The sequence below is a fragment of the Sebastes umbrosus genome, chromosome 24 (genome assembly GCF_015220745.1).
Source record: "Sebastes umbrosus isolate fSebUmb1 chromosome 24, fSebUmb1.pri, whole genome shotgun sequence".
Classification (NCBI taxonomy): domain Eukaryota; kingdom Metazoa; phylum Chordata; class Actinopteri; order Perciformes; family Sebastidae; genus Sebastes; species Sebastes umbrosus.
This window is the reverse complement of record NC_051292.1, coordinates 6,691,034-6,718,922: the sequence shown is the minus strand read 5'-3', so window position 1 is coordinate 6,718,922 and position 27,889 is coordinate 6,691,034. Positions and strand designations below refer to the sequence as shown.

At 41.6% G+C, this 27,889-nt stretch overlaps 1 protein-coding gene and 1 long non-coding RNA gene across 5 annotated transcripts in view; one reads left to right on the top strand and one right to left on the bottom strand.

The window, feature by feature from the left end:
- Window positions 1–27,889, bottom strand: part of LOC119483593 (FERM and PDZ domain-containing protein 4-like) — a 76,486-nt gene that overhangs the window by 5,037 nt on the left and 43,560 nt on the right. For 3 of the 4 annotated variants that reach the window (XM_037761817.1, XM_037761819.1, XM_037761820.1), the window contains exons 2-15: window positions 19,706–19,828; window positions 15,096–15,247; window positions 14,219–14,321; window positions 12,673–12,718; window positions 10,744–10,848; window positions 10,439–10,546; window positions 8,665–8,796; window positions 6,333–6,452; window positions 5,853–5,989; window positions 4,724–4,850; window positions 2,052–2,141; window positions 1,786–1,968; window positions 1,549–1,687; window positions 203–1,207 (exon numbers count right to left, since the gene is read on the bottom strand). In XM_037761817.1, the coding sequence (XP_037617745.1) occupies window positions 203–1,207; window positions 1,549–1,687; window positions 1,786–1,968; window positions 2,052–2,141; window positions 4,724–4,850; window positions 5,853–5,989; window positions 6,333–6,452; window positions 8,665–8,796; window positions 10,439–10,546; window positions 10,744–10,848; window positions 12,673–12,718; window positions 14,219–14,321; window positions 15,096–15,247; window positions 19,706–19,828 (2,570 nt within the window). Of the gene's footprint in view, window positions 1–202; window positions 1,208–1,548; window positions 1,688–1,785; window positions 1,969–2,051; window positions 2,142–4,723; window positions 4,851–5,852; window positions 5,990–6,332; window positions 6,453–8,664; window positions 8,797–10,438; window positions 10,547–10,743; window positions 10,849–12,672; window positions 12,719–14,218; window positions 14,322–15,095; window positions 15,248–19,705; window positions 19,829–22,161; window positions 22,756–27,889 lie in introns of those variants that run through there. The other variant, XM_037761818.1, reaches the window with a different exon arrangement.
- LOC119483595 lies at window positions 10,406–14,702 on the top strand. Its single transcript, XR_005205748.1, has 3 exons — window positions 10,406–10,581; window positions 14,247–14,424; window positions 14,605–14,702. It is a non-coding gene; the product is annotated as an uncharacterized LOC119483595 (long non-coding RNA).

The window sequence follows — 27,889 nt, the reverse complement described above, 5'->3', positions numbered from 1 at the left end:
TATGACCTATACTGCATCCAGCCACCAGGGGGCGATCAAGATGTTTTGGCTTCACTTTTGGGGAGCTGTCATGTCTTCCATCTTTATAAGAGACACAGGATTTATTTGGGGAGTCACAGTGAGTAAAAAGGTCTGACAGCCGATGCTAAACAAAGACATAAATGACGGTGATGAAACATTACTGTACTTGGATTCAACAGACCTGGATGGTGACTGTGGGGTGGCGGCGGAGGAGGCCTCTGTTCAGAGACAGACAGAGCCTCTATTGCCTGTAGAGTATTCATGACGGCATTCTCCAGCCTCCTCTCCCCTCCTCTGCTCCCTTCTCCCTCCCCGTGCGTTGGAACGGCGTCAATTAACGACACCGGGATGTCGTCATTGTCTCGTGTGCTTAGCGGCCTTCCCTCGGGTGCCGTGTCATTGTCCGGGCTGTCCCGAAAACCCGGCGGTGGAGCCGCGATCGCGAGGTTGAGTGTCTCCAGCAGCGTGTCGTCTTCTTCGTCGTCGACGCTGTCGTCCCCCTCGGGCGGTGGCAGCGACGTCAGGTCTATGATGTCGTCGGTGGAACTGGAAAGTGTGAGGAAGGAGGCTGTGGCTAACCCTCCTCCCTGGTTGCCACAGTTCTCACCTCCGCCTCCTCTGTCGTCACACACCGGCGTCCCTCCAGTGGAGTCTTCTTCGCAGGAAGCGTCGTCGTCGTCCTCTGCGTCGTCCGTTGTGTCGCGTAAAAACAGATCCCTCAGCAGCGGCTCCTCGCCACCTTCCTCAGTTATAATGTTACTATAGACGTGCGTCAGGCCGCTGAACTGAAACGGCACCCTGTCCTGCGGCCGGAAGTCTGTGTTGTTGTGCAAGTAGGGCGGTCTGTGCTCGGGCACCTCGGGGCTCTCTAACAGTCGTTCGTAGCCTTTAGGCCTGTTCAAGGGCGGGTCCCCCCCGAAAATAAATGACACTTTGGCGCTCCGAGGCGAGTCTTGAGGTTTGTGTCTGGTAGCGGGAGGAAGAGGAGGGGGCACCGGACTTCTCCGCGCCCCGATGTCTCTGTCGGGGTTTTGGGGTTCGTGGAAGTAAGGGGAGATGCTGTTTTCTCTTTGCCCGTTGTCTGAATACTCCGAGTCCCTGTTGTAGACCTCTCCCTGGTTGGGCGACGGCTCCTCGCTCTCCCCCAACGATGTGCTGTACGGCCACTCCAGGACACGATCCTGACCTGCAGACAGCAGCAATACAAGGTCTTACTATTTTATGTGTTTTTTATTATATCGATTCAATTTTTAAAGTGGCTTTTGAGTGCTCCGTTTCAAGACTTTTGAGGTTTTTTATGTTGCACTGGAAAGCATCAATTTTTAAGCTTTTCTATTTTTAATGGTTTGATATGAAGTGTTCTGCCAGGACAAAGATCTTACCACTCATTTCTACAACATTCACAAGTAAAACTGTGCTGGAAAAAACACACATTTCTTCACCAAAATGCTATTAATTTCACTTTGAACTTCTTGAAATTGCATTTTTTTATAAATGAGTGGCAAATCCACACTATTGTGAACTCACTAGTGTCATCCCCTCCGGTGCTATTGTAGTGTGGCATGCTGAAGATAGACCTCCTCGAGTCCACTAGGAGGCGGTAGTAGCCTGCTGTTAGACAGGCCAGGTTCATTGCATCACTAGACTCCATGATCAGTGTGATGGGCTGTGAGAAAAAAAAAGAAGGAAAGGGGAAAAACAACAGATGCTTTCATTTGTGTAGAGCGAAATAAATGTTCTATTTTCAGACAGAGCTGCTCTCACCCTGACGTCCAGAACATGCAGCTCCAGCCGGACGTTGGTGTCGTCCTCGGTGAGGATCTCGATGCGGTTGACGTGGCTGAAGTCGGCCAGCAGGGCCACCAGGTTGGTCCGGGTGTTGATGACATGACTGATGCCGTAACGCGGGCCCACTAACAGCATCACCTCAGTCTGCTTTTCCCCTTGCTACAGGAAGTAGTGTATGACAGTTGAAAGTCAAGCAAAGTTTTCAAACTTTCACAAAACCTTTCCAGATCTAATGGCCGTACCAAAAGTATTGATTTGAACTCCCTCCCTCCGTACAGTCGGAGTTCGCTGAGGTACCTCAGGTAATGCACCTTGGCCTGCAAAGCAGTCAGCTGCACAGAGAGAAGAGAAATGCATTAGTAAGCATCTGAAATCACATCAACCTGAACAGACGCATTTGTCTTCTAATGCCAGGATGTAAAGCAATCTCAAGCCATTTTGATCCAGACCACTGATTTTCCATTACATCCCTTCATGTCATTTAAATCTGATCAAACTATGCAGCGCTGCTCCACTGCAGTACTCCCAACTATGGGTTGGATGTGTGCCTCTCCGGCCATTTAGGCTCAAACTTGAAAGCACATCTATACAGAGCAGATTATGTATTGTATTAATGAATAAATAAATAAGTCAATAAATAAATAAATGAATAAATAAATTAATAAATAAATAAATAAATTAATAAATAAATAAATAAAATAAACATTTATTTATTTACAAATAAATACATACATAAATTACATTTTTAATTAATTTTTTTATTTTATTTTATAATAAATAAATAAAAAATATATATATATATATATTTTTTTTTTTTTGTATGCAATTGGCATGTTGCATCATGTTGCATCATAGAGACTTTTATTGTATCTGTTGTGCATTCTCCTGATGTTGCACCTGAATTTAAGATGACCGTCAGTATCAGAAACAAAAGGCTAATGGGATGTCTGACCTTGCCACACGTCTCCATTAAAAAATAATTTTGTTTTCATGAAATTCTTGCTCACAGAACTGAGCGAGCAGCCTCTTTTCGTAAGCGCTGAGTGATGACTTTGAGGCCGTAATGAGAAAGCTAATTTGGTGCGTCAATGTTTTTGAAATCGCACGTCGGTTCGTTGGTGTTCCTCGGCCGTATTTCTCACTAATGAGTAGAGTGGATATCAACCATCACACTGTGAATGCAAATGATTAGCCGGCACGTCGCGCTGCTCGAGGCTTGGAGGGAAGAGATCAATATCCCTCCAGTACGCCTGACATTTTATAGACATTATACACACACACATATATGGGGTCCAGGTGTGAGCTACATTCCTTCATCCACTACATGAAGTTGTGTTAGGTAGATTAAGTTGGACACGGAGCGATGCTAATTAGCTTGCTGATGAGTGATGCTGCCCATACGTTCAGCTTCAGTGAACGCTTCGTGGCTCGGAGACGGCATACCTCGGAAATTACTTTCGGAATATATATATAATTTAATTTCCTGTCACCTGTTTTAAACATGTGCATTTTTTTGTGTGATCAAATTTTTTATTGGTTTTAAAGATATGCATTGGAAATTATGAGGAAAAAAATTACATAATTTAAAAACAAATTAATTGGAAATAAATTAATTAATTAATTAACTGATAATAATACAAATAATACATAGTATTAACTATCTAAATAATGTTTATAGATGCTTTACTAAGTATTTATTAATCATTTTATAAGGTATTATTTATTTTTATTTTTATTTCATATACAGTATATATATATATATGTATATAAAATAAAAATAAAGAATACATATAAATAATAAATAAAAGAAAAATATAAAATGTTATAATGTGTGCAACAATAACATAAATTAGAATTACTAATAATTAGTAGACATTATTAATTATAATTTTGTTGTTTGTTAACAGTAAAATAACTACCAACACAATAACCATATAACCAATTTGCCATTTATAAATGGTTATTATAAAGTGTTACCAAATAAAGTGTTAACAGCCTTTTGTTATCTTGTGATACTGAGTTAATTATCTCGTTATCTCGAGATAGCGGTGTTAAAAAAATAACTGCCATCATGGCAGTTCTTGGCTTCCGCACTAAATATCTGACAACATATTCTTTTATATTTTTCTTATTGTAACAAATCCAATAAAAAAGAGCCAAACCAGTAATGTGAGTTTTTATCTCAGTATATTCCTACTTCCTACTTCCCTGTGGCCCCAAGCTTATTCATCACTACTGATGATGTAAATCTTTAAAAATAAGTCAAAAATATAAAGTCTCAGATTAAAAAAAAAGTCTAAGTAATTTCCTAAAAAACACTGTAGTTCTTAGAAGCAAGGAGCCATAACGTTCACCCAGGATTAATACATATGTGATGCTCTCGTGAGTATTTATGGCAGCACGAATGCAACGTTGTGCCTCACAGATGCGTTTTTAATCACAGTACAATATTTTTTTTTGTGCACTGATAACTGCACTTGCAGCTAACCTTATTTGCATGACAGCCGATAGTAAATCACTCGCTTAAGTAGAAACTGTTGCACGGGTTGATCTTGTTATGGCGTGCTGCTGATTTGTACGTGTCAAAGTAAATCTGGGCGTTACAGAATTAAAACAGTTTCACAAAGGAGCTAAAAAAGTTGAGCTGAAGTTGGAGCGGCGGCCCCCGACCGTGTGTGTGTGGATATGAATATATTAACATGCACACGGTTTGACAAGGCTTGTTATCCGCATTAGCATTCAAGAACTGGCTCCACTAAGGGTCTGAGGTTGACAAGGGTGAGAACCTTTGCAAGGTTGAGCACGGCAGCGATGCTATTTTGGGATATTGCGTCAGGAAACAGAATGTGTTCGCGCACATGTGTGTCAAGAGTTTATTAACAAGGGCGAAGAAAGACAAAAGGGAGCTGCTTACTTTTTTCCCCGGAGGCACGAGGTTCTGGTTGGTTTTGAGGATGTGTGTCAGAGCCTTCTTGATGTTTTTCTCCTTCATGCTGGACAGCACGACGGGAGGCAGGAACAGCGGCAGGCCCCACTCCTTCCTGTTTTAGAGGAGATTGATTTCATTCTTAGGAAACAAAAAAAACGTCTTCCACCAGACCTGGGGTTAAATACTTGCAGTCAAAAGCTAGAAATCGGATGATGTTTACTCTCTGACAAGCTGTCAGTTACAGAACAAATTGACTTTCAAGACGGGAGCTTTCTTTGGAGAAAGTGCTTCTGCAATAAACCTTGTTTACAATGCAATATGAGAGAGAATATTCCCAACTACTACTGGACTCTATAAGTTGATGTGCTGAAAGCTGCAGATGGTAACTTTAAGCAAATATGATAAGAAGTTATTTTTATTAAACTGTCACTATCCTGACAATAGGGCATGAGACAGATAATCTGTGAAAAAAACATGTTCCTCTGTGTCTTCCGGTTCTCCTAATGGCATTTGTAAGATTTCAACGTGCCTGAAGGAAAACAACCAATCAGAGCTGAGCAGTCTCTACAGCAGCTGTCAATCGCTGATCGCAAAGCAGCTCTGATCAAATATGAATCCTCACACGCAGTGAAAATCTTACAAATGCCATTAGGAGCACAGGAGGACACAGATGAACAAGATTTTTTTATACAGATTATTTGTCTCATGCACTAGTGTCAGGATATAGTAACCGTTTTATAAAAATAACTTTTTATCATATTTGCTCAAAGTCACCGACCGCAGCTTTAAGAAAAAATTCTAAGTACAAGAAAGCCGGTGAATGCCACAATCAGATTTGTGCTTTTTGCACGAGGCCCAATGTTTGGAGACCTTGCTGACATTTCTTTAGATGATGCAATTTGTTTAACCAACCAGAAAACTATGTTTTGCAGAAGATGGAGGGAAAATAGGACAATGAATCCGTCTGTAAACCCATCAAAAAAAACTTTTTAGCAGAAAAAGCCAAACTGTCTTAAGTCACTGTGTTATTCATTATTGATGGAGCAGCTCCAGGCGGTACGACAGTTTAACATTACACATCACGTCGGTGGCGTCAAAAACACACAAAACTTACTGGATGTATTTCAGGGACACCTTCTGGGTCTGTCTGGTTGTCATGGTGAGGATGTACATCTGTAGGGCGGCCAATCGCAGCGCGGCGTCGTACTTCAGCTCCGGGCCGAACCGCTCCAACACCACGTCGTTACAGCACTACGGCAAAAAAAGCAGAGGGAGGCGATGTTATGTAAGAATCCCAAAGTTGTTGGGGCTTGTGAAGTGCATTTCATGTCTCTGTCAAGCAATTCACGCATCCCTGCTGAGCTGAGAGAAGTTGTTCTCAACCTTTGTGGCTCGAGCTTCCGTCAAAGGGATGCAGTTTCCAGTCCCTGATGACACACTCGGAAGCACAAAACGATGAACAGATGATTAGCTTTCCTTCTCTCAGGCTATTACACACGACTAATTATCAAAGAATCCTATGGGGAAGCAATTTATTATTTTAAAGACAAGTAGTTTATATAGAGAGAGTGAGTTTCTTTGAGAACTTTGTCACCTGTACGTAGAGGTATTCAAATGCAACGGCGTCTCTCCGGAGCAGCTCCACGGGGTCCCGGGGCACGAAGCTGATCCTGAAGAAACACTTCATCTTGTCACAGCCGGGCCTCTGGGTCACCTGGGGGGGTCACAGACAGGAAGGATGAAGGGTCATAGATGAGCAGAAGCATTAATACATGCACAGATAAAGAGAAAGAGTGAAGAAACACACAGGTTTGTGCTACAGTATAATGTGTAAAGGCGGTATATGTAACATTATAACATAACAAGTATTTGCATCTAGTTTCAGTCCTGATACTGGGTGCAAGTCAAGAAAGCAAGCTGTACTACAATTGTAGTAGTAATACAAGTTAGATCAGCAGTAGAATAGTAATGCTATGTGGCAGTGGTGGTGGTTATAACAGAAAGTTTGTGTTACCAACTGGGGGCAGACACTGTGGAGTTGCATTATGGGAACTGTACGATCCAGTGTTATAAGAGCTTGACCCATACTAGGGACTAAAGGGCAGGATATGTCAGCTTGAAATGCATAGATTTTTGTTAGAGGGCGAGCAATACCATGATGAAAATATAATCCATTTCCTGCAGTCCAAATGTGACTTACCTAAAAATATGGAGGTATTATCGGCACAATATACTTAAAAGGGCGCTTTCACAAGTTTGGCTGGTCCGAATCAGGGTGAAATGTATGTTTTTGGTTTGTTTTCTACTTAGTCTGCTTTGGTTTCACAGTGCACAAATTAAAGCGGACCAAGAGGTCAAGAGAGCTGCAACTTCTATGCAGGGAATCGTGGAATTTGATATATTGCTCGAGACTGATCGACTGTGTGCATGAATCCCTTCTCCTCCAGTTTAGGACTTTATAAATGTGACTATTTCTGTGGACTTTCGTGTATTCTGAGGTTCTCTTCGGCCCAGATGTTATGCAAACATCGGACTTCTGCACAAGTCCAGGTCAGTCCTCTCCCACTTGTGTTAACCTGTCGTTTATCTGTGTCCATCTCAACAAATGCCCGCACAGGCAGCCTGCGTTTTGGTCCGAGACCACCTCACAAGCGATTTCGGGCTGGTTGTTTTGGTCCTCACCAGAGTACGATTACTGCATTCAAAACCGCCCCAACCGAACCGCACCAGAGTCCGATTAAAACGGACTAAATGTTGGCTTGTAAAAGCGACCTCGAAGGGATAGCTTGGGTGTTTTGAAGTGGGTCTTTCTCGGTTGCCTATAACAGCCTGTGGACTGATTTCTATTTAAAGGACTCGGGATGGTTTTGCTTCGTAAAGTTAGCTGAGGAAGTCATTTGCAAATGGGAAGCTATTTGGTATCATGGAGATTGGACATTACAGATAGTAACGGTGATATATGATTGTAATGTAATGTCACGTCGCTGGTTTGGCCGATGCCCAGGACGATCGCTCGCGCCTACGTAGTGTGAGCGTGTACACGAGCAACACGATGCCGAGTGCAGTTCACTCAACGGCTACCGGTGTCATTAATAGCAAGGTTTTCTGAAAATTACGCAAACAAATACAGTACAGTGGAGTAAAAAGTACAATATTTCTCTGTATAAACTAGCATAAATGGAAAGTAAAGTACCTCAAAGTTATACTTCGGCATAGTTCTTCAGTACATGTACTTAGTGAGTCAAACCACTTTACAAGCTAAATACACGGCGGTGTACTGCAGCAGCGGCAACCCTAGACAAACTGACTTGCGTGGTGGTTGTCCGTGCATTTGACTCCATTTCTTATTCAGGACAAAACCACAAGACCAGCATCATCTTTTAAATATTGATTATGTTTCATAAATTATTTAAAGTTCAGAGAGAGGGCAAAGGAGTGCATTTTTCTATTTCAAGCAGCCTTCCCTTTCCACACCCGTCACCGAGATTGACACTCGGCTCGATTACAATATGTGTTTTATCAAGCGTGTCGGCGACTCTTAAACCGCCACTGTGTGTGTGCGTCATGTGCACAACTTCACGTCTGAATTGCGCAGTATGAATATTAAAGGCGTCCTCTTGTGATCCCCGCAACCTCATTAGAATGTGGCGGGCACTGCGGGTGAGCGCGTGTGTGCTGTTTGTGCATTTGTGTGCGTGTGTGTGTGTGTGTGGGAGGGAAGGTGTAATGTGAGCTGTCGCCTCTTCTGTGCCAGAGCTGATAAATGACACCGGGGTCCAAATGCTGCTTGAATACTGAGCAGGAGTGTGTGTGTGTGTGCGTGTGTGTGTGTGTGTGTGTGTGTGTGTGTGTGTGTGTGTGTGTGCATGTGTGTGTCAGACTCAGAGAAGACAAAGAAAGTGAGGAGAAGAGGAAACATGTCCTACCTGAGTAAGCATCTCCTGCTCATGCAGGAGGAGCAGTTTGCTTCCAGAGCCTTCCGTCCGGTGCTCCAGCACCAGGGAGAAGTGCTCGATGCATTTGATAGACAGCTTCTCTTGCAGGGTCAGGATCACATCCTGGAGTAAACACAACCACATAGATATTTAATTAGATTAATAGTTATGTATGCATGCATTATCTTTATAGTTTTTGCAGTTACTATACAAGAAATCAATGCACTTTTCAGTATTGTTCTAATGTGAAATGATGCAATATGTGCACCAAACTGCAATTTTGGTACGCCACTGCCACTATAACTGATAAAAAGCAAAAATGTTTTTCAAATGTTGTTTGTTTTCCGAGAGCTTCTTCAAGATGTCTCACCGCCATCTGCCATTTTTGTTTTCCAGTTCTGCTAATGCTTTTCTATTTACTTTGTGCAACACTTTTAAAATCTTGCTATTTGTTTTTAAAGCCTTAAATAAAAAACTTATTTCTGACGTCCTCTTACTGCTTTTTAATCTGTTGTTGGTTTTTATTCTATTTCTCTCAACTTCCTATTTTATTTACCCTCTCTATTGTTGTATTTCATGATGTATTATTGCCTTTTATTTCTTTAATTACGTATACCTGATCCTCGATTGGAAAGCACTTTGGGTCGGCTCTTGTTGCTTTTAAACGTGCTTTATAAATAAACTGTGTTTTTTATTGACTTTCTGAAATGAAAATACTACATAGCATATTCAGAATCTGCATAGAATAAGTGGGGAAACTCATTCGTAGTACATAATGCCATTATGCATGTCCATTTTGCAAAGTTACAGTATGTAGATTTGATGCTTGACATTTGCATTATTTCTCTCGACAAACAAAAGGAACCTTGAATACAAATCTCAAAGGACAAAAATAAATGTATTTAAAAATGTAACTTTATAACTTTGGACGTTTGTCAGGTGTAAAACATGACACTACTTCTGGGGCCCTTGCTCAGACCACACCCATCCTTCTATATATGTATATAAGATGTTATCCTATGCTTATAGTTTATGTTTAGCTGTAGTAGTTTAATATATTTATAGTGTATTCTGATATATTCTTTATATTGTGTATTCTATAGATATTCTATAGATACATCTCTCTTCTAGTGTTGATATCCATCCACCCACCAATCCATCCATCCATCCATCCACCCACCCACCAATCCACCCACCCACCCTTCCATCCATCCATCCATCCTCAAACTCGACCTTCATTTTAATCTCACAAGCACACTTGTAAAATTCCCTGCCTGCTGCTTGTACAGTTGAAACACTATCATGTTGACAAAATCTGTCCTCTGACAGACATTTGCCACGATGACACACACACACACACACAAGGTGAAAACAAGGCTGCCGCCGGCGGCTGGTAAACATTAGACTAAAGGCCTTGTAAAGGCAGCATTACAGCAGCTGAGAGAAGCAGTGACTCAGCTCTCTTGCTTCCTTAAACTACACGCCCGGATCACAACTGAATCTACAAGTCAGAGAAATTTAAAAATCTGCTCTTTGCCACCTCGCCTGAATAAATGAGCTGCTCAAACAGACGGAACTCAAACAGTGATTGAATTTCATGCTCCGTGTGTGCGCACCAAGACACACTCATTTGCACTCCAAATGAATTTCTCCCTTTGTAATTATAGACGCCGCAGCGACTGCTGATTCTGCCGAGTGTGCCTTACGGGTTGGAGACACACACACACACACACACACACACACACACACACACACACACACACACCTTGATGGAGGTGCTGCTGTCGAAGCGAAAAGACTTAGTCTGCCCGTTCTCCAGGTAGACCTTCAGGACATTTGGCATGAACAGAAGAGCGTTGTCCTTCACCGGGTTCTGCAAAGGAGGAATATGATCAGTCTTTTCAACAGGTGAGGTTTAATACAGAAAAAGTGTCATGTCATAACACATTTATCTATCTGACGTCAAATCAACTGTCTGTCTTACGTGGTAACCAGCTGGTATTGCTTATATGGGTCATACATAAGTGTGTGTGTACATGTTTGTGTTTGTGTGTGTGCGGTAGAACTGACTGGAACCTGGCCGTTTATAATGACCTCCTCTGCAAAGCGCACTTTGACCGGATTGGACTTGAGCATGGCTTTTTTGGCTGCACTGATGAACGCTGATTTAGGGGACTAAGAGGCAACCGTCCAAAGAGAGAGAGAGAGAGAGAGAGAGGGAGAGGAGGGGAAGAGGAAGACAGACAGATGGAGAGAGAGAGAGAGAGAGAGATAAAGAGAAGCATAAACACATGCACAAATGAAGAGGGGGGAAAAAAACACGTTAGCTATAACATTGGAAAAAATCAATAAAACATTAACACATCTCATTTCCTGAAATTGGGGAAAATGCAAACAAGGTCGGACCAAAACATATTTTTTGCAATTTTACCAGAAACGCAACCTTGGTGCAACACAACAAAAAACTTAAAGGGAGAGTTGGGGTGTTTTGAAGTGGGGTTGTATGAGGTACTTATCCGTAGACAGTGTATTACCTAGAGTAGATGGCGATTGGCACGCCGCCAGTTTGGAGAAGCAGACAGCACGGGAGCAAAGCAATGTATTTTAACCACCTAAAAGACAGAGCCACCTAAAAAAATCAATATCACTTTAAGTGTACGCTATATTTAGAATATTTTCTCCGCTTCACCTTGCCATGAGACAGCCCTGTTCCAAGGGGAACTGAAGCCGTTGTATCCATTTATGCTCTCGCCAAAGCCACCAGACTCCATTGAAAAAAAAATTAATTTTACCTCACAGAACACTTTTGGTGAATCCATACTAACCAAAGTCACACAATAACAAAAACAAACTAACCGATGGATTGGTAAAGAGACGTCTGTAACTCAGCGGATCATTTTCTTTTTAGGTGGATCAACTTCCCAGTATGAACACTTGAATGTCACTTATTAAAATCATTAGGTCCTAAAAGTTGTAAAATGCACTTAGCCGATTCCAGAGTTATTTCCCTTCCTCCGTTCATGTGAATGAGAGCCAATGTATGCGGAAGTTCGCCGGAAGATCTGGGTACTTTTTCACTCTGTAGTCGAGCCATTTTGGCATCGTGCGCCACCGAGCAACTTTCATAGGAATGACCGGGAGCCTCGCCTCCGACGCTGTATCCAGTTCTCTTAATACATCCGTAAGCAACTCCTGTGTTCTGCGAGACAAAATTACACATTTTTTCAATGGAGTCTGGTTGCTTTGGCAAGAGATTATACTGTATGACGGCTTCAGTTCATAGACTATATGTACGGGAAGGTAAACCCGTGACCATATTTTAAATAGAGCGTTTTCTTTTAGGTGGCTAAAATACGTTTTGCTGTCGTCCCCGTCCACAGCAGTACATTGCTTTGCTCCTGTGCGGTAACTCTTGCCTGTTTCTCCAAACCACGGGCGTGCCGACCGTCATCTACTGTAGGTAATACACTGACTATGGATAAGTACCTCATACAACACCAATTCAAAACACCCAAACTATAGTCTATCGCTTTAAGAGGAGCAGGATGAATGCATTTAGTTGGAGGTAAACAAAATCATCATTTAATCCCCTTTAAAGGAAATGGCTCTTTGTTTTTCGTTGTTGACAGTAAGAAAAATATGGAGTATCACCAGCTTTATCCTTTAAATGCAGGACAGAGTTGGGGGAGAGTGGAGGCCGGCTTAAACTGTGAGAAGAATTGCCGGTACAAGCCACAAATCTCAATGTCATTTGTAGGGAATTTATTTTTCTAGAGAAAGGTGATGAGAATTCAGAGGAATACTCGCTCTAGCAACATCCCTATTATGTAACAGACGATACTAAATCATCATGTTCTTGTTTCTGATAATTATATAAAAGGTATCAAATATTGTGACAAAAGTATCCGTTGTTAAAAATGAAACCTGCACCAGAGTTATTCTTTTCCTTTTTTTTGCTAAATATATCCAATACATACAATTTTGAAGTGGTCTACTCACGGGATACGGTTGGACAACAGTCAACACGATGGATTCTTTGCAGCTCCTGAAGCGAGAGGACAGCAAGTCAACAAAAATCATCAGAAAACAACGATCACAGTGAAGTAGAACAAACGGCAGATAAGTGAGGGGAATTTGATTAGCTTGGCTGAAATGGAATGAGACGCCTCTGGCGATCACCACTTACAAGCAGACGCAGTTAAAAGCAGAAGCGCACACACATGCATACACTTATTAGTTTCCTATTAAATAAATAAATAAAGAAGTGACATTATGTCTGGCGAATCAAAACATGACTTCAGTCACGGTAAACTGAGCGCATCAAAATAGTTAATTTTCTTTCTTCTTATTAATTCTGAATATTTATGTGTCTGAGCGTTACGTGATGATGACTACGCTCATGCGATGAGCAGATGAGTGAAGCGTGACTAATACTTGGCAGGCACTTCATTAGAGTTTCACACACGATCTTGTGCCATTGAATTTTAAAATATTTTAAAAGGAAATAAATAATGACTTTGTCTGGCACTGACTATTAGTGTGCTATAATCAGTATAAAACCTTTTTTTTTTATGTTTCCAACTGGTTTACATTTTTATATGACAAAATTCAATATTACAGCCTCTGGATTAGACTATTAAAGAGGACCTATTATGCTTTTTGTACTTTTTCACTTTCCTTTAGTGTGTTATATAGATTTTTTTTGTGTATGTAAAAGGTCTGCGAAGTTACAAAGCCCACACCAAAAGAAGAAACACTGCTCCTGAACTGTCTGAAACACCTCGCTTGAAGTTCTTCAGTAACGTGGTGATGTCACCAAGTAACACATTTTGCATAATACCTGCCTAGCGGCTAGTTTGGCACGCCCTCAAACAAAGTTAGTTAGAGCGGAGCTGGAGCAGAGTCCGAAGAGTTCGGTTCGGCTAGAGCAGACTGGGCTTTTCGGGAGTGGTTCTTAAAGAGACAGGCGCTAAACGGAGCGTTTCAGACAGAGGGTGAAAAGAGGTGCTGCCGCACACCCGGTATGAGAAAAATAAAGTGTTTTTTTAACATTAAAACAACAAACATGTTCTAGTAGAAACACAAAATACAAGTATGCACCTTAAAATAAACATAATAGGTCCTCTTTAAAATGTTTCAAACTGGTTTATAATGACAAAATTCAATATTACAGCCTGTGGATTGGACTATTAAGCCACATTATGTTTCAAAACTGTACATATTTGAGCATTTAGCAATGGAATTTACCCCCAAATTATTCTCACTCACAATGTTTGTAGCCATCTACTCATGCAGATAATGCATCATTTACTGCTGTGAGCACCACAAATTAATTCCACTCCCAAGATAAGGGGATATTTTGCAATCTGGACAAAAAAACATGGCTGAATACCACTAGAGCTAAGCAGAAAAATGTGTTTTTGTAATACGAGTGAACTGGCCCTTTAAATGTAGGTTATAAATAACCTTCAGCACAGAGTTTGGGTGCTGCTACATCTTTGGTTCTGACGGATCACAGTGTCCCCGATGTTTTTTTTGTATTCACCTGACGAGGTCGATGACTCGTTCTCTAGGAGCCGAGCTGACCGGCTCGTCGTTGATCAGGATGATCTCATCGCCTGGCAACAGCTTCCCCTCCGATGGACCACCTACGGCGCACATAGAGGGGTTTCAGTACGTCACCCAAAAGATTGAAACAGTGGAAGAACAGCTGAATGGACACTGTGTGCATATAAACGTGTCAGTTTACAGGTAATTTGTCCCGTCTCCTGACACACTCGTTGATAAACTGCTGCGTCCTTAAGCACACACTGTATTATTGCTTTCCTTGGCCAACATCTCTAAATGGAATATTCATTAGCTCAATTGTCTGCTTGGGATTCAGTGCTGATTGATTATTGAGATGCCTAATCACTGTGTGTGTCTGTGCAGCCAGTGGAGCTGACGGCCGATAGGAGTCTGGAAGCAGTGATTTGGCAGCAATTTGGCGATCGACCAATTCAAAATAAACAATACTTCCACTGAAAAAAGTGTTTATTTTCTTTCTTGTATGGGGTCAATAGTGCTTACTAGTCTGCAGAAGCCAACAGTTTCCTTCTAAACAATCATTACAGAAACTGTTTGCACTGATAAGCACTCTGCAAACACTAAGGAGGAACTGATTTCTGTACTACACTAGCATAGCCGGAGGTGTCACGGCTTGTTTTCCTACTTTGTTTTGTTTTGTTATGTTATATACGTAGAATATAACCAACACAGTTTGGTGAAACTACTGGAAATAACAGGAAGTAAACACAGCTAAAGCCACGGCCAGTATGAGAGGTGATTTGGGTTGTTTCAGTATTGCCCATATATTCTATGATTTGTTGTGTGTTGGATTTGTCAATTTCTCACTTCAAAATAAGACAGCCAGCAGAGCCTACCTGGCGTGACAGAGCGGACCACCACCGGTTTCTCGCTGCCGGCCACAAAGCCGAAGCCCAGGACCGGGTCCCGTCTCATCTCCACCAGGCGAGGGGCGGGGGGGACCCCATCCAGGTGGACCTCCTCCAGGGAGCTGCTCTGGGACACTTGGCTGGAAAACACAAGAGGAGGAGGAACATGGTGACAACCAACATCTCTATGTGGCAAAAGAAATAATCATACAACTCACTTTGACCTTGATTCACATACAGTTTTGCTGACACACTTATCCAGAGTGACGTAAAAATGAGTCAGCAAATAGTTTTAAGAAGTAGTAGGTAATGGGCTCAATTACTGTTACCGGGATCAAACCTGTCCTGCTTGTTAAAGGAGGGTCTCTCACAGATTATGATGCAGTGCACATTAAAATACCATCAATTGATTCATTACAACACTAGAAATTAGTTTTAGCTCTGAAAGGAAGCATTAAACATAGAATGAATGATTTGAGCTATCCGATCGGCTGCTCATAAGTCAGAGCCTTGGCTCAGGTTTGGTCGTTAGCACAACATTTTATGCTTAAGAGCCATTTATAAACGAAAGAACAGGTCGTGCATTCATAAAAAATGCCTCAGATCTGCAATCTGGAACTGATTTCCCTCTTGCATGCACATAACGAGTCGGCATATTATCCCAAATAAAACTGTACTGAACATTTAAGCAAGTCGCAATTAATCAATATGAATGTGTAAAGGTCAAAAAGGCCTGCTCTCTTCTTAACTGCTGTAGTCGATTGCTATTATCGCCACATTAGCACAGTATCACGTATGTAGCCATCAAGTGCATATTTACTTTACGACTGTAACTTTACGAAAAGGACCCGCTCCGTATGTAGATATAAACGGCTCATTCTAAGCTCACGAAAACATAATGATTCATATTTTACGCTAAAGAAAACATACTTATTAATATTATATTCCATTTCCGCCAATAGACCCCCCCCTAAATATCACACTGTACCTTTAAAATGCAACGTTAATGTAGGTTAATTTCGGTGAAGTATCCCACTGTCCTTTTCTTTGCCTTAATGCAAGTCACTCAGGATGAGAGCTGCCACTTAAATGTAAATGCACCGTATTAAATCAAACCTCCCCTGCTCGCTGAGGCTCAGACGTCTGTCCCGACCGGGACACCGAGAATGCAGAGTGCCTGTTAATTATGAGGTGATATATGCTTTCAGTGGGGTTCGCTCATTCACTCGCCTGTCTCTCTTTCTACCTCCCTCCTTCTTTCACAGCTTAAAACGCTCCTTTGGCAGCCATCGCTTCCTCTCTGCACATTAAGTCCAGCACTGGCCAACATCCATTCCATCTTTGTCTGCCTCTACTGTCCATAGAGCAGAGCATATGAATCCCCTGCCTCGTCCATCCTAACCTTCACATAGTCACATTATTTCTTTGCAACTAAACTAATTTCTCTCTTTTATCAGAGGTAATATGGCTTTACCCATGGATATTTATCTAGTTATAACAATATATATACCTGCAGCTTTGGCTTAATCTGCCCTGGTGATGAAGCGTGTTTCCAACCACCCAGGATGCGACTTTATCTCCAACCAATCAGTCTCTTGCGCTTTCTTTCTCATTCTCTGTCTCATTATCACCATTGATCTGCACTGTACTGGTCATACGGCGTGGAAATCTCAAACTAAATCTGTCTGTAATGAAGCGTGTTCCAATCTGCGACACGGGCTCATCTTCCCTGTCAGGGTCAGTGGGGTTTAATCCCCGCGGGAGGGCAGAGCAAGGATGTCAGGGGGTCAGGGGAGAGCTGGGTACAAAAAAAATAGGTTCTCATCAGTTGTCATTTTTAAGGTTTGCATCATGACCAATAACCATGACCAATATTGTAATCTTAAGTGGGTTTAGATGCCTACACTATATTTTTGTAGCCAGGAACTGGAAAAAAATGGTGTGAATAACATTGCATTCAAGGTTAAAGTGCATTATCAAGAGCAAGTTTCAAAGGACTTCAATGGACCATGAGTAATGAGTAGTACATTACAGTTACATAACAAGCTTAATAGACCTAGCTAACCTAGTCTTAACCACCTGGCACCACTGTGCATATAAGACGCGCTGGGTTATATCATGATATATACTGAGACGATATTACTTTGGTCAGGTTTTTCTGTTTTGCGTATCAGTGAGAAGAAGTGATTTATGGCGATGTTGGATTTGATGCTGTGGTGATAATCATAGATATATATGCATTGGCCTTTGGATCATACGTCAACGTCGCCGCCATATTGGGGGAGGCAGTACTGATCTGTAATCAAATACAAGTGACCTGGGGGAGCTGCCGTTTTTCTAGATAAAAAGCACAGATTTCAATGAGTCGTTTTTTTATATTCAAGCATTTATGATCCACGTGGAGTAATGTAAGTTAGAATTAGTGTAAAAAGGGGTTGGGTGTCAGCTGCTGCACCAGAACAGCTGGCAGCGTTTATAAAGCACACACAGATAAGCTCCTGAGCAAACACCTGCAACTATCCATTTTAATGAGCAACCACAAAGGCAGGCATACGCTGGTTACTCTACACACACACACTGTAAAATCACTTATCCACTCAACACTAATGCAAAACTGTTCTTCAAATATGGAAAAATACTCAAGGTGTAAATCATGTGTTGATATGGGTAAATAGATTTTTCTATTTGGGATTTTGTCACTATTTTCTAAGTTGTTTTGAGTATAGCCCATTAAGAAATAAAACTGTAAAACCAATTAAATTAGGCACAATAATATGGAGGACGAAGAATGCCATAATCAAAAATAAATAAATGAAAATAAAAGATGTGATAAATAAATAAATATGTCATTAAATGTATCAAAAATAATATTACAAATTAATGTAGGAATTAAATGATTGATAAAATATGACATACGTTGATATTGCTGTTTTAATTTGCATATATATTTATTTATTTTTGTAATAATTCCCTTATCTATGTACTCTTCTATTTAATTTTCCCATTATTATTTTATTTGTTACTTATAAATTATTTATTTTTGCATTTACTTTTTATTTTTATTTATTCATAATTACATTTCTGTATTTATTTCTGCATTAATTTATTTCTGCATATTCCCCCTCCTAATTTATTTCTCCAAAATTATTTATTTCCATATTTTTTCTTACATTTCTTTAAGCATTTATTCTTCATTATATAAATGAGAGGGATGTCATGAGGTCAACTTTCCGCCTATTGGTTTATTGGCATCAGAGTGCATAGATCGACTATATGCTAGCTAGCTAACGCTGTCTGCTATGAATACAGCCTAGCTATGCATATTTCAGGGAATTCAAAAACACTTGAGTAGAGAGCAGCATTGACAAACCTGCTAGACCACGTTAGGTGAGGTTAGGGGATCTATCTGTCCAATACAGTTAAATCAACTATTGGCTCTACTCACTCTCCCGCTCTCTTTTCTCTCGTCTTTCTCCGTCTTGCAGAAATCCAATTGTGATACTCAATCTGTGTCACCTCCTCTAAAGCCAGCAGCTTTTCTCTGAGAACGAAGCCACATAACCGGAGCTGTCTCCTCCGTCATATTTGTGACTTCCCCCATCATGAGGAGAGAGGAGGGGGAGTGGCGGCAAAGAGGCGGAAAAGATGAGCGATAAAACGAAGAAAGAAGGGAAATGAAGGAGGAGAGGCAAGAAAAGATGGATGTATAGGAGGAGAGAGGACAGGAGAGCAGGAGGATTATTGAGAGTCATCTTCGTGGGCCCCGGTGTTGAATGAGTTACTTTATCAGTGTTGAATTTGTCCAGTGAAGCCCAGAAAAACCAGCGTTTGGAAAGCGGAGAGAGCAGGAGAGGGGAATTGATGTCACGGGGTCAAAGCGAAGAGGAGGACAGGAGGGAGGGAAAAGGTCGACGAGAAAACGGAGGAGACGGGAGGAGGCCGAAGATAATAGATATGGGAGATAAAAGGAAGGATGAAAAGTTCAGAAAGAAGTAGAAGTAAGAAGAAGGAAAACCAAAGAGAGTGGAGAAGAAGAGGAAAGGAAACAAACAGCACATGTGCATCCATTGTCAATTAATTCGCAGTATAATTTTACCACCGCATAAAGCAATTTGTGCATCAAACCGCCATGTCAATGCGAGTTAATTGGATCGCAGCTTTTATCAAAATCAGACCCGTCTGCCTCACACAGAGTCTGAGTGTTTACATGTAGCCGGATTCATTGTGCACAACGTTCTGTATGCCGAGCCCTCGACGCCCGGCTGAGAAGTTTCTTCCAGCATAACAAATTTACACAGCGCGCACACACGTGGAATGCAAAAATTATCTGAACAAAGGCTGTCTTTTTGTGCATGTGTCGGGAGGAAGGGGCTAGATGAAACGATACCCGTAACACCAGCTCATAAAAGTATGATTAAAATAGAGTGATTTTTCTCCTCAAGAGTATTCGTTAGAAGTCTGATAAATCTGCTTTATACTCATAATGTTATTCTCCAGCGGATCATCATAATGCAACCATATGTGTGGGGATAATGATGATGCATCATCTAAACATGTAAGCACACGCGTGCCAGTGTTTGTGATAATAGAGTACGTACTTGGTGAGGCAGTCCCGTCCCTCCCTGGTGCTGTTCATGCTGTCCCAGCTGTACGGAGGACCCTGCAGTCCGCCCCAGGAGCCTGGGCCAGGGGGAGGCCAGCCCGACATTTTGCTCTTATGGCTGAAACAAAGCAAAAACAAAATCAGCATTTGATCGACACATATCATGTTTTTGTCATGTTTCTGTGGAAGATAATTAGGGCCAAAATAGCGGAGACCCTGTTCAAACGGAAGGAGTTATTATTGTCTCAAATAAACCGCAGTTTTGAGAAGCTTACGGTGTTTCGAAAAGTTGTAAAATGACTCGCTAGCGCCCTCTATTTAGTAGTAATTTGGTAGGTATGTGTAACATGTGGAGACGCACAAAAAAGTCTTTTGGAGGTATACCGTAAACCCAACAGGAAGTCGGCCATATTGTTTTTTAGGGCTTTTTTTTTACATTTCAAGATGCTGCACTTTAACAAACCCCTCCTACATATTTAATCAGGTCGACATCAAATTTGGTAATTATTATCTAAAGACCTTTGCGATTAAAATGTGTCAAATATTTGCGTTTCCATACAATATCGTTGGCTTGGCATGGCGCCGAAAAGCGCCTTTCGCCATAAAAGTGTTGAAAATTATTGTAACTTCAGCACACTTTGTCCAATCTGCTCAACATATCATGATAAGGGTCCAGGCTTGAGGACTTTAACATGACAATATAGCCCCGCACACCACACTTTAGCCCCGCCCCCTTTAATAACCCATGAACCCTTTGTCATAGACTCTTGCGGGAAGCATCATTGCACTCAGTAGATTGTTGCTGTTGCTGTTTCATTGGTGACATAATCCAACGCCCCCAGCAATTTAGCCACGCCTTCCTCCATAACCCATGAACCGTTTGTCGTAGACTCTTATGGGAGGTATCATTGCACTGCATTTCCCGTCCCGCCAGTCCCACCAGTTCCTCCGACGAGGGCTAACCCCACCTTTAATCAAAGTTTGTGATTTAGTCTCAAACACATTCTGAGCAGTGAAGTAAATCCACTTGATTCCTACGTAGTTTGTTTTTAGGAAATATAGACAAACAAAGACCAGTATCTTAAATCATAGTCACTTCTCAAGTATTAAACAATACATAAACTACTGGTTTCAACTTTTTAAAAAACTGCAACACATTTTTAGATTGATTGGAAGGCTTCTATGCAGGGAGACGATCCACAGAGAACAGAACCTCATACATAAACATCCCAGCAAATGCATCTACTTATGTCAAGTGTTAAATCATTTAAGAGAAGAATCAAAGGTGAATTTATAATTTTTGTTTCCTCCTCTCTCTGGATGCCAACACTCTGATTAGATTCCCTCTCAGCCCAATTAGCGTGACCTCTTGTCTCTCTGTGTGTGTGGCTCCTCGCGGTGTGAGATAGCACTGCTTAGTGCAATCGACTGCGGTCAAACGACGGCTCATTTGGTCTGCAGATTGGCGATCGATAGCTGCATGGACGGCGCTCTGCAAAAATTAAACGCGTGCGGTGAGGAGAAGCACTGATGTGACAGCTGATTCGGTTATCGCAGATCACTGAGGACTGAGGATAAGGATCATCCTAGACCACCGTCCTAAAAATTCTCACAAGCTACAGTGACTAATCATGCACGGATCATAAAAACCCCCCACAGATATAATCACAAATGCACTAAAAAGATCATCAAGCCGGATAAATGCCGCCGAATTCAAGCATCCGTGCCCTTTACTCATATCTGATTTATTTTTGGAGAACACTTCCTCCCGCAGCCGTAAAATCACGCGGACAAGTTTATTGCCCTGACCTGAAATCTATGATAGCGAAGCTGATGCATAGCTACAGTAACAACGGGTAGATTAATGGCAGTTCCAGTGCCATGATTCAGGCTGTTACGCAGCATATTCTCCACTGTGTGCTTTACATGAGCTCTGGGGCCTTTTCCACATTGCAAGCAAAGGCGCCAATTGATCGGTCACGTGCTCTGCAGTCAATACGAATGCTTAAAGAGGATAGTTCAGGTGTTTCAAAGTGGGGTTGTAATGATGTACACCATAGTCAGTGTATTACCTACAGTAGATGGCGGTTGGTTTCTGATGGGGAACTGAAGACGTTATGTCTGGTATTAGTCTGGTAGCTTTGGCGAGAGCATAGATGGATTCAACAGCTTCAGTTCCCAATCGGAAAGGGCTGTCTGACGGCAAGACAAAGCGGTGATTCTAAATATAGCGTACACTTGAACTGATGGTGGCTGAACTACGTTTTGCCAGCCCTGTCCATAGCAATACATCGTTTTGCTTCCACGCTGGTACTCCTGTCTGCTTCTCCAAACTGGCGACGTGCCGACCGCCATCTACTGTAGGTAATACACCGACTATGGATGAGTGCCTCATACAACCCCACTCCAAAACACCCAAACTATCCCTTCTAAATAGAAGGAAATACGTACTAGATGAGGACGTCATCACCGTAAGAATCCAGCTGATCGATTCCCATATTGTGCCGTTGATGGGTCGAATGCATCAGTCAGTCATGTCATGGTTTGCAGTGCGTGAAGAAGAAAAATTGGCCTTAGGTGAATGGCGTAAAAGCTCCAGTGAAGATGCTGGCGGACCCTCTCAGTCACATTTACTAATGAAACTACAGAAAACAATAAAGAAGGCAATAGATCCCATTTCAACACTCTTTGGCTTCTGAGTCCTCTCGATTCGGTTGCCACGCACGGATTCCAGCCAGGCGCTTCTGCTTCTGCTGATCTTCAGTCATCCGAAGGAAAAACACAGCCAACGCCACTTCAGAATCCCAATCAGAGGCTCTTCTCGCGCTCCAAGCATACAGAGGCCGCGCGGATCTCCAGCGTGCAGCCAGACATTCATCTGTGTTTGTCATTGTGCTGCTGCTGCCGAGAGCAGCTTTGGTCCGAACTGAACTAAACTGCCGTGGCCTCGCCTCCTTTATCCCATAATCCCTCTCATCACAGAGAAAACAAATCCATGCTGTGTGTGTGTGTGAGAAAGAGAGAGAGAGAGATAGAAAATGAGTGTGTGCATGTATATGTGGAGTAAAGAGGCTTTTCGGAGAGCAACGACGCGTATGGAAACATCGCTCCATCGCAGAGGAAGAGGAAACTGACTCTCAAAGTTCACCTGGATGGCATTAATATTTTACTCATCACTTTTGGTCTTCCTCCAGCAAAATTGTCTTTTTTTATGTCTGAATGAGGCAGAAAAGGGCAGATGGTTCTGCCGGCAGGACAAAAAAATGATAGCTGAGTGACCGTCCAACTGTTATTGCCATCCCTTGTGGCAAAAAAGACACTTTAAGGCTTAATTGTAAATGAAATAAGGCATTTAAGGATGGATATTTACTACACGGTCAAGGTCCTTCGCCTCCAAACTGCTCTCTATCAGCATGAATACAGAATGTAGGGACACATTCCTATTTCCTATTATACACAAGTATATTTCTAAAAGTGCAAAAGGTGACTAAAGAATCTCTCTGCAGAAACTTACAAACATCGACAGATCACAACACAAATAAATGCAACCCCTGCATTCGCATCATGAAAGTTGTCTCCTCGATGAACTATGAAGCAGCGACTCCTATTTGATGCGTTTCCCTTCAACATACCCGAAATCCAAATATATGCATTCAAAAGAAGCGGCAGGGTGCTTTTTTTCTAAGGGGTTGCTGAAAAGGCCACGGTATTGACTTTAAAAAGTACTTTTTTTTCCTTTCAAACTGATCAATTCATGTTCCTCTCTCTATCTCCAAGGATTGATTTCTCTCTGTCGTCCACACTACAGCTCAAAAACTAAACTTCACAACACAAACTCAATCAATTTTTCGGTAACACTTTACAATAAGGTACACAGAAATGTGAGTAGTTACTGGGGAACGAATGAGGAACTAACTGCTAGTGAACCATTAGGTAATGAGTAACTCCAAACGTTGACTTATTTGTCACGTAACTTCCACACTTAAGTAACGCCACTTCCGTAGTTATTTCAACCCAAACATTGACATTTAGTCACGTAACTTCCGTACTTAAGTAACGCCACTTCCGTAGTTATTTCAACCCAAACATTGACATTTAGTCACGTAACTTCCGTACTTAAGTACGCCACTTCCGTTGCTATTTTAACCCAAACGTTGACGTATTTGTCACGTAACTTCCGCGCTTAAGTAACGCCACTTCTGTAGCTTTTTTAACCCCATCGTTGACATATTTGTTGCGTAACTTCCGTACTTAAGTAACGCCACTTCCGTAGTTATTTTAACCCAAACGTTGACTTATTTGTTGCGTAACTTCCGTACTTAAGTAACGCTACTTCCGTAGTTATTTGAACCCAAACAATGACTCATTTCTCACGTAACTTCCGCACTTAAGTAACGCCACTTCCGTAGTTATTTGAACTCAAACCACGATCTTTTCCTAAACCTAACCAAGTTGTTTCCTGTGAAGAGGGAAGTTTACTTTGAAAAGACTGTTTGCATATAACGAGTGGAAATTGACGTGTGTTGCTGGACATTCGTAGGACAACGTACAAAAAAAAAAAAATACCATACAAACCGTTGTATTAGGATACATCGAAGTCAGGGTGGCTCCTATGGATGTATTTAACACAAAGAAGCCTCATTTAAAATGGATTTGCCAACGTGGCAGAAGCTATTAAAACTGTGGTATGTAATTAACTTATTAGGCAGATTTCATAGATTATAGATTCATTTGAACAGGGTTGATAGCATAAAGAGAGACTGCCTTAGAGCAGCAAATTTTGATTCATTTCAATGATTTTGACCTAATCACAATCCTTATATTTGTTTCAGCCGTTAAAAATCCCCTGCCTAATTGATTTGCCCTGGCTACTCCCTCATAGACCGCCATTACAGATATTGATCGTCTGTGTCTGTTCATTATTGTTTAAAACACTATGGATTGGATCACAGTGGTGTATTGCACAACGAGGCATAACCTCTCAGTGTGTGAGAGAAATAGAGTTTCAGTCAGTGAACCGTCATTGCGACTTTCCACCCCAATATATTTCACAAATAAAAGCCCGTCCTTCTTTAGCAACAAAGATGGAGGTTACTGGAGCTAGTCAGTTTTTTTTTTTTGCTGCATCATATGTCAGACCTCCCTATCAAAGCAGCGGAGCCAGCTGGCACAGACCTCCCCGCTCGGCCGCCACATGCTCCAGTCAGCAAGAACGCACAGCCTCAAACACTGAGCGCTGGGTGCATCTCTACAAACATTTCTCGTATGCTGCAGCTCTGATTCAGTAAAGTAAAGTAATCCGTCACTGGGTTCAGCCAAGGTAATATCTATAGTACAGCATGCATATGAGCCTAATGATGTAATAGTCCATCAGAGTAGATTATAATCCCTCTTTCTCTGTTACATTTCATCAGTAAATATGATTACTGTGGCTTTCACAGAGAATTCTGCACCCCTCTAGAAATAGGTCTTTATGTCCGCTTGAGTTCAATGCAATGTGTTTATTCCCTCTGAGATTTACCAGACTTTGACCTGATATGTGACTAATTTCTAGTTTGAACTCTGCCACTGAACCCTAACATTAGCCAGCCTCTGTCTGACTCTGTCTCTTCAAATGAAAGTCAGAAGCAGAGAGGGATCTGAGTCACTGGGGCATTTCTGCGTTGATCTTTACAAACACACATTTTCAATTGAATTGTAATTTAAAGGGATTTAAAGGGATAGTTTGGGTGTTTTGAAGTGGGGTTGTATGAGATACTTATCAGTGTATAACCTACAGTAGATGATGGTTGGCACACCTCCAGTTTGGAGGAGCAGACAGAAGTACCGGCATGGGAGCAAAGCAATGTACTGCTGTGGATGGGGCCGGCAGCAAAACGTATTTTAGCCACCTAAAAAAACAATATCAGTTTAAGTGTACGCTATATTTAGAATATTTTCACAGCTTTACCTTGCTGTCTGACAGCTATACGGTTTATGTTTCTGACGGAGAACCAAAGCCGTTATCTATGCTCTCGCCAAAGCCACCAGACTCCATTGCAAAAAACAGTAATTTTACCTTTTTTGAATGGAGTCTGGTGGCTTTGGCGAGAGCATACAGTAGATGGATACAACAACTTCAGTTCCCCATTGGAAAGGGCTGTCAAACGGCAAGGTAAAGCAGAGAAAATATTCTAAATATAGCGTACACTTAGACTGATATTGATTATTTTCGGTGGCTGAAATATGCTTTGCTGCCGGCCCCGTCCACAGCAGTACATTGCTTTGCTCCTATGCCGGTACTTCTGCCTGTTTCTCCAAACTCGTGGCGTGCCGACCTCCATATACTAATACACTGACTATGGATAAGTACCTCATACAACCCCGCTTCCAAACACCCAAACTATCCCTTTAAACAAGACGCTGTAGCATTTCAAAGATCCAGCCTCAGGATTGAGGCCATTTAAAGGACTGTTTCTGCCAATGGCTGGGCTACATATAACTACTGCTGGGAGTGAAAATAATTTAGTTTGACCTTCCTTTTTTGAATAGACCACACACACACAAGCTTAATGTCTTGTAAAAACCCCTCAAGATCTTTATCAAGACTGACTGGATTTGCACAAAAAGCAAAGAGCTCTCCCAAGATGCTTTAGCCTACATTATGACAATGCTCACCAGAGCCAATTCTCACCACTTTACACTCTACAGAACAACTAGGGTAATTTAAGCCACAACTTTTTTTGTCGTCTTTTTAAAAGCTCAGCTGCTGAGTGTCCTTGCTGCACGCTGGCGGAGCTGAGGACCTCTCTCAGCATACAGGGACATGTAGGTTAAGTGGTGGGTGGAGGAGTGAAAAACACATAGAAAATGTACATCAGGGTTTGGGTCATTTCTTTCAGCTGAATCTGCAATAAACAGAAAAGTATTTTCTTTACACACTGATATAATGACTTAAGTGCTTTAGGAAAATCTACTCCAATCAAAGGTGTTTCAGCTCCAGCGACTTGAGATGCAAAGAGACTTTCTACTTGCTGTGATTTCACACTATTGAATGCGCAAAGTTCATAAAAAAGAAAAAGAAAAGAAAAATAACTTTCTATAAAAACTCCGCAGTTAGCCTGAAGTTACTCTGTGCATATTTCAGGAACGTATCTTCAAAATTAGCTTGAGGCTCCGTTAAAATCACCCTGGTTCTGGTTTAAAGGGCCCAAGAAGAGGGGGAAAAAAGGAGTTTTTCTTTGGTTGTAGTTTAAAGATACCATAGAAAAAACATATAGCACATGGTGTAGCTGACTTATACCCCATAAACACTGTGAGATAACAGTTTACAGGTTAATTGCATGTCACACTGCGATGATAAAATGTCAGCTGCAATCTGTGTCAGACAGGCGGTATGCATTTTGAGTTAGATTGTGCGATGATGAATGCCAAGTGAATCGTAGCACTGCAGTGTAAATAGGAGGACAAAATGTAAATAGAGACACTTCATCAAGTCGTGTCATCCATCCGTTCTCATGACTTTAAAATGCGGCAAAAAAACAAACTTTGCTAACAATAGAGTGAATAGAAGTGAAGCCAATAAAGAAGTGCCTTAAACTTGCATTCTTTATAACAGCCAGCAGGGGGCGACTCTCCTGGTTGCAAAAATAAGTCTGATTGTATAGAAGTCTATGAGAAAATGAGCCTACTTCTCACTTGATTTATTACCTCAGTAAACTTTGAGACGTCACCTTTGGCTCTGAGAATTCATAATTATCCGACATGTATAAATCATTAATCGAGAAAATAATCGTCAGATGAATTGATAATGAAAATAATCATTAGTAGCAGCCCTATATCAAATGATTTATTACATAATGTGGCACGATTACACAGTTCCATCCAAAGCTGAATTAACTGGATTTGTATTGTTGTCAGTAGGATTGTCCAATCGGGCATTGATCTGTCACTAGAAATTCCCTAATTTGCTTTCTAATGGAGCCTCTTTCCTCACTCTTCCTCATTATGCTCATTAATGTCCCAACTTAACGCACTCATAGCTCCTAGCAAGACAACTCCAGCCATCGCCTGACCTTCTTCCCGTCCAATCCTCAACCTCTTTCCATTTGTTGGCTTTTTCCCCACTCTCTCCTACTCACTCAGTCTTTCTCCATGACTTTGCGCAGTTCATAAATGAAACATTGGTGTGCGTTGTTAA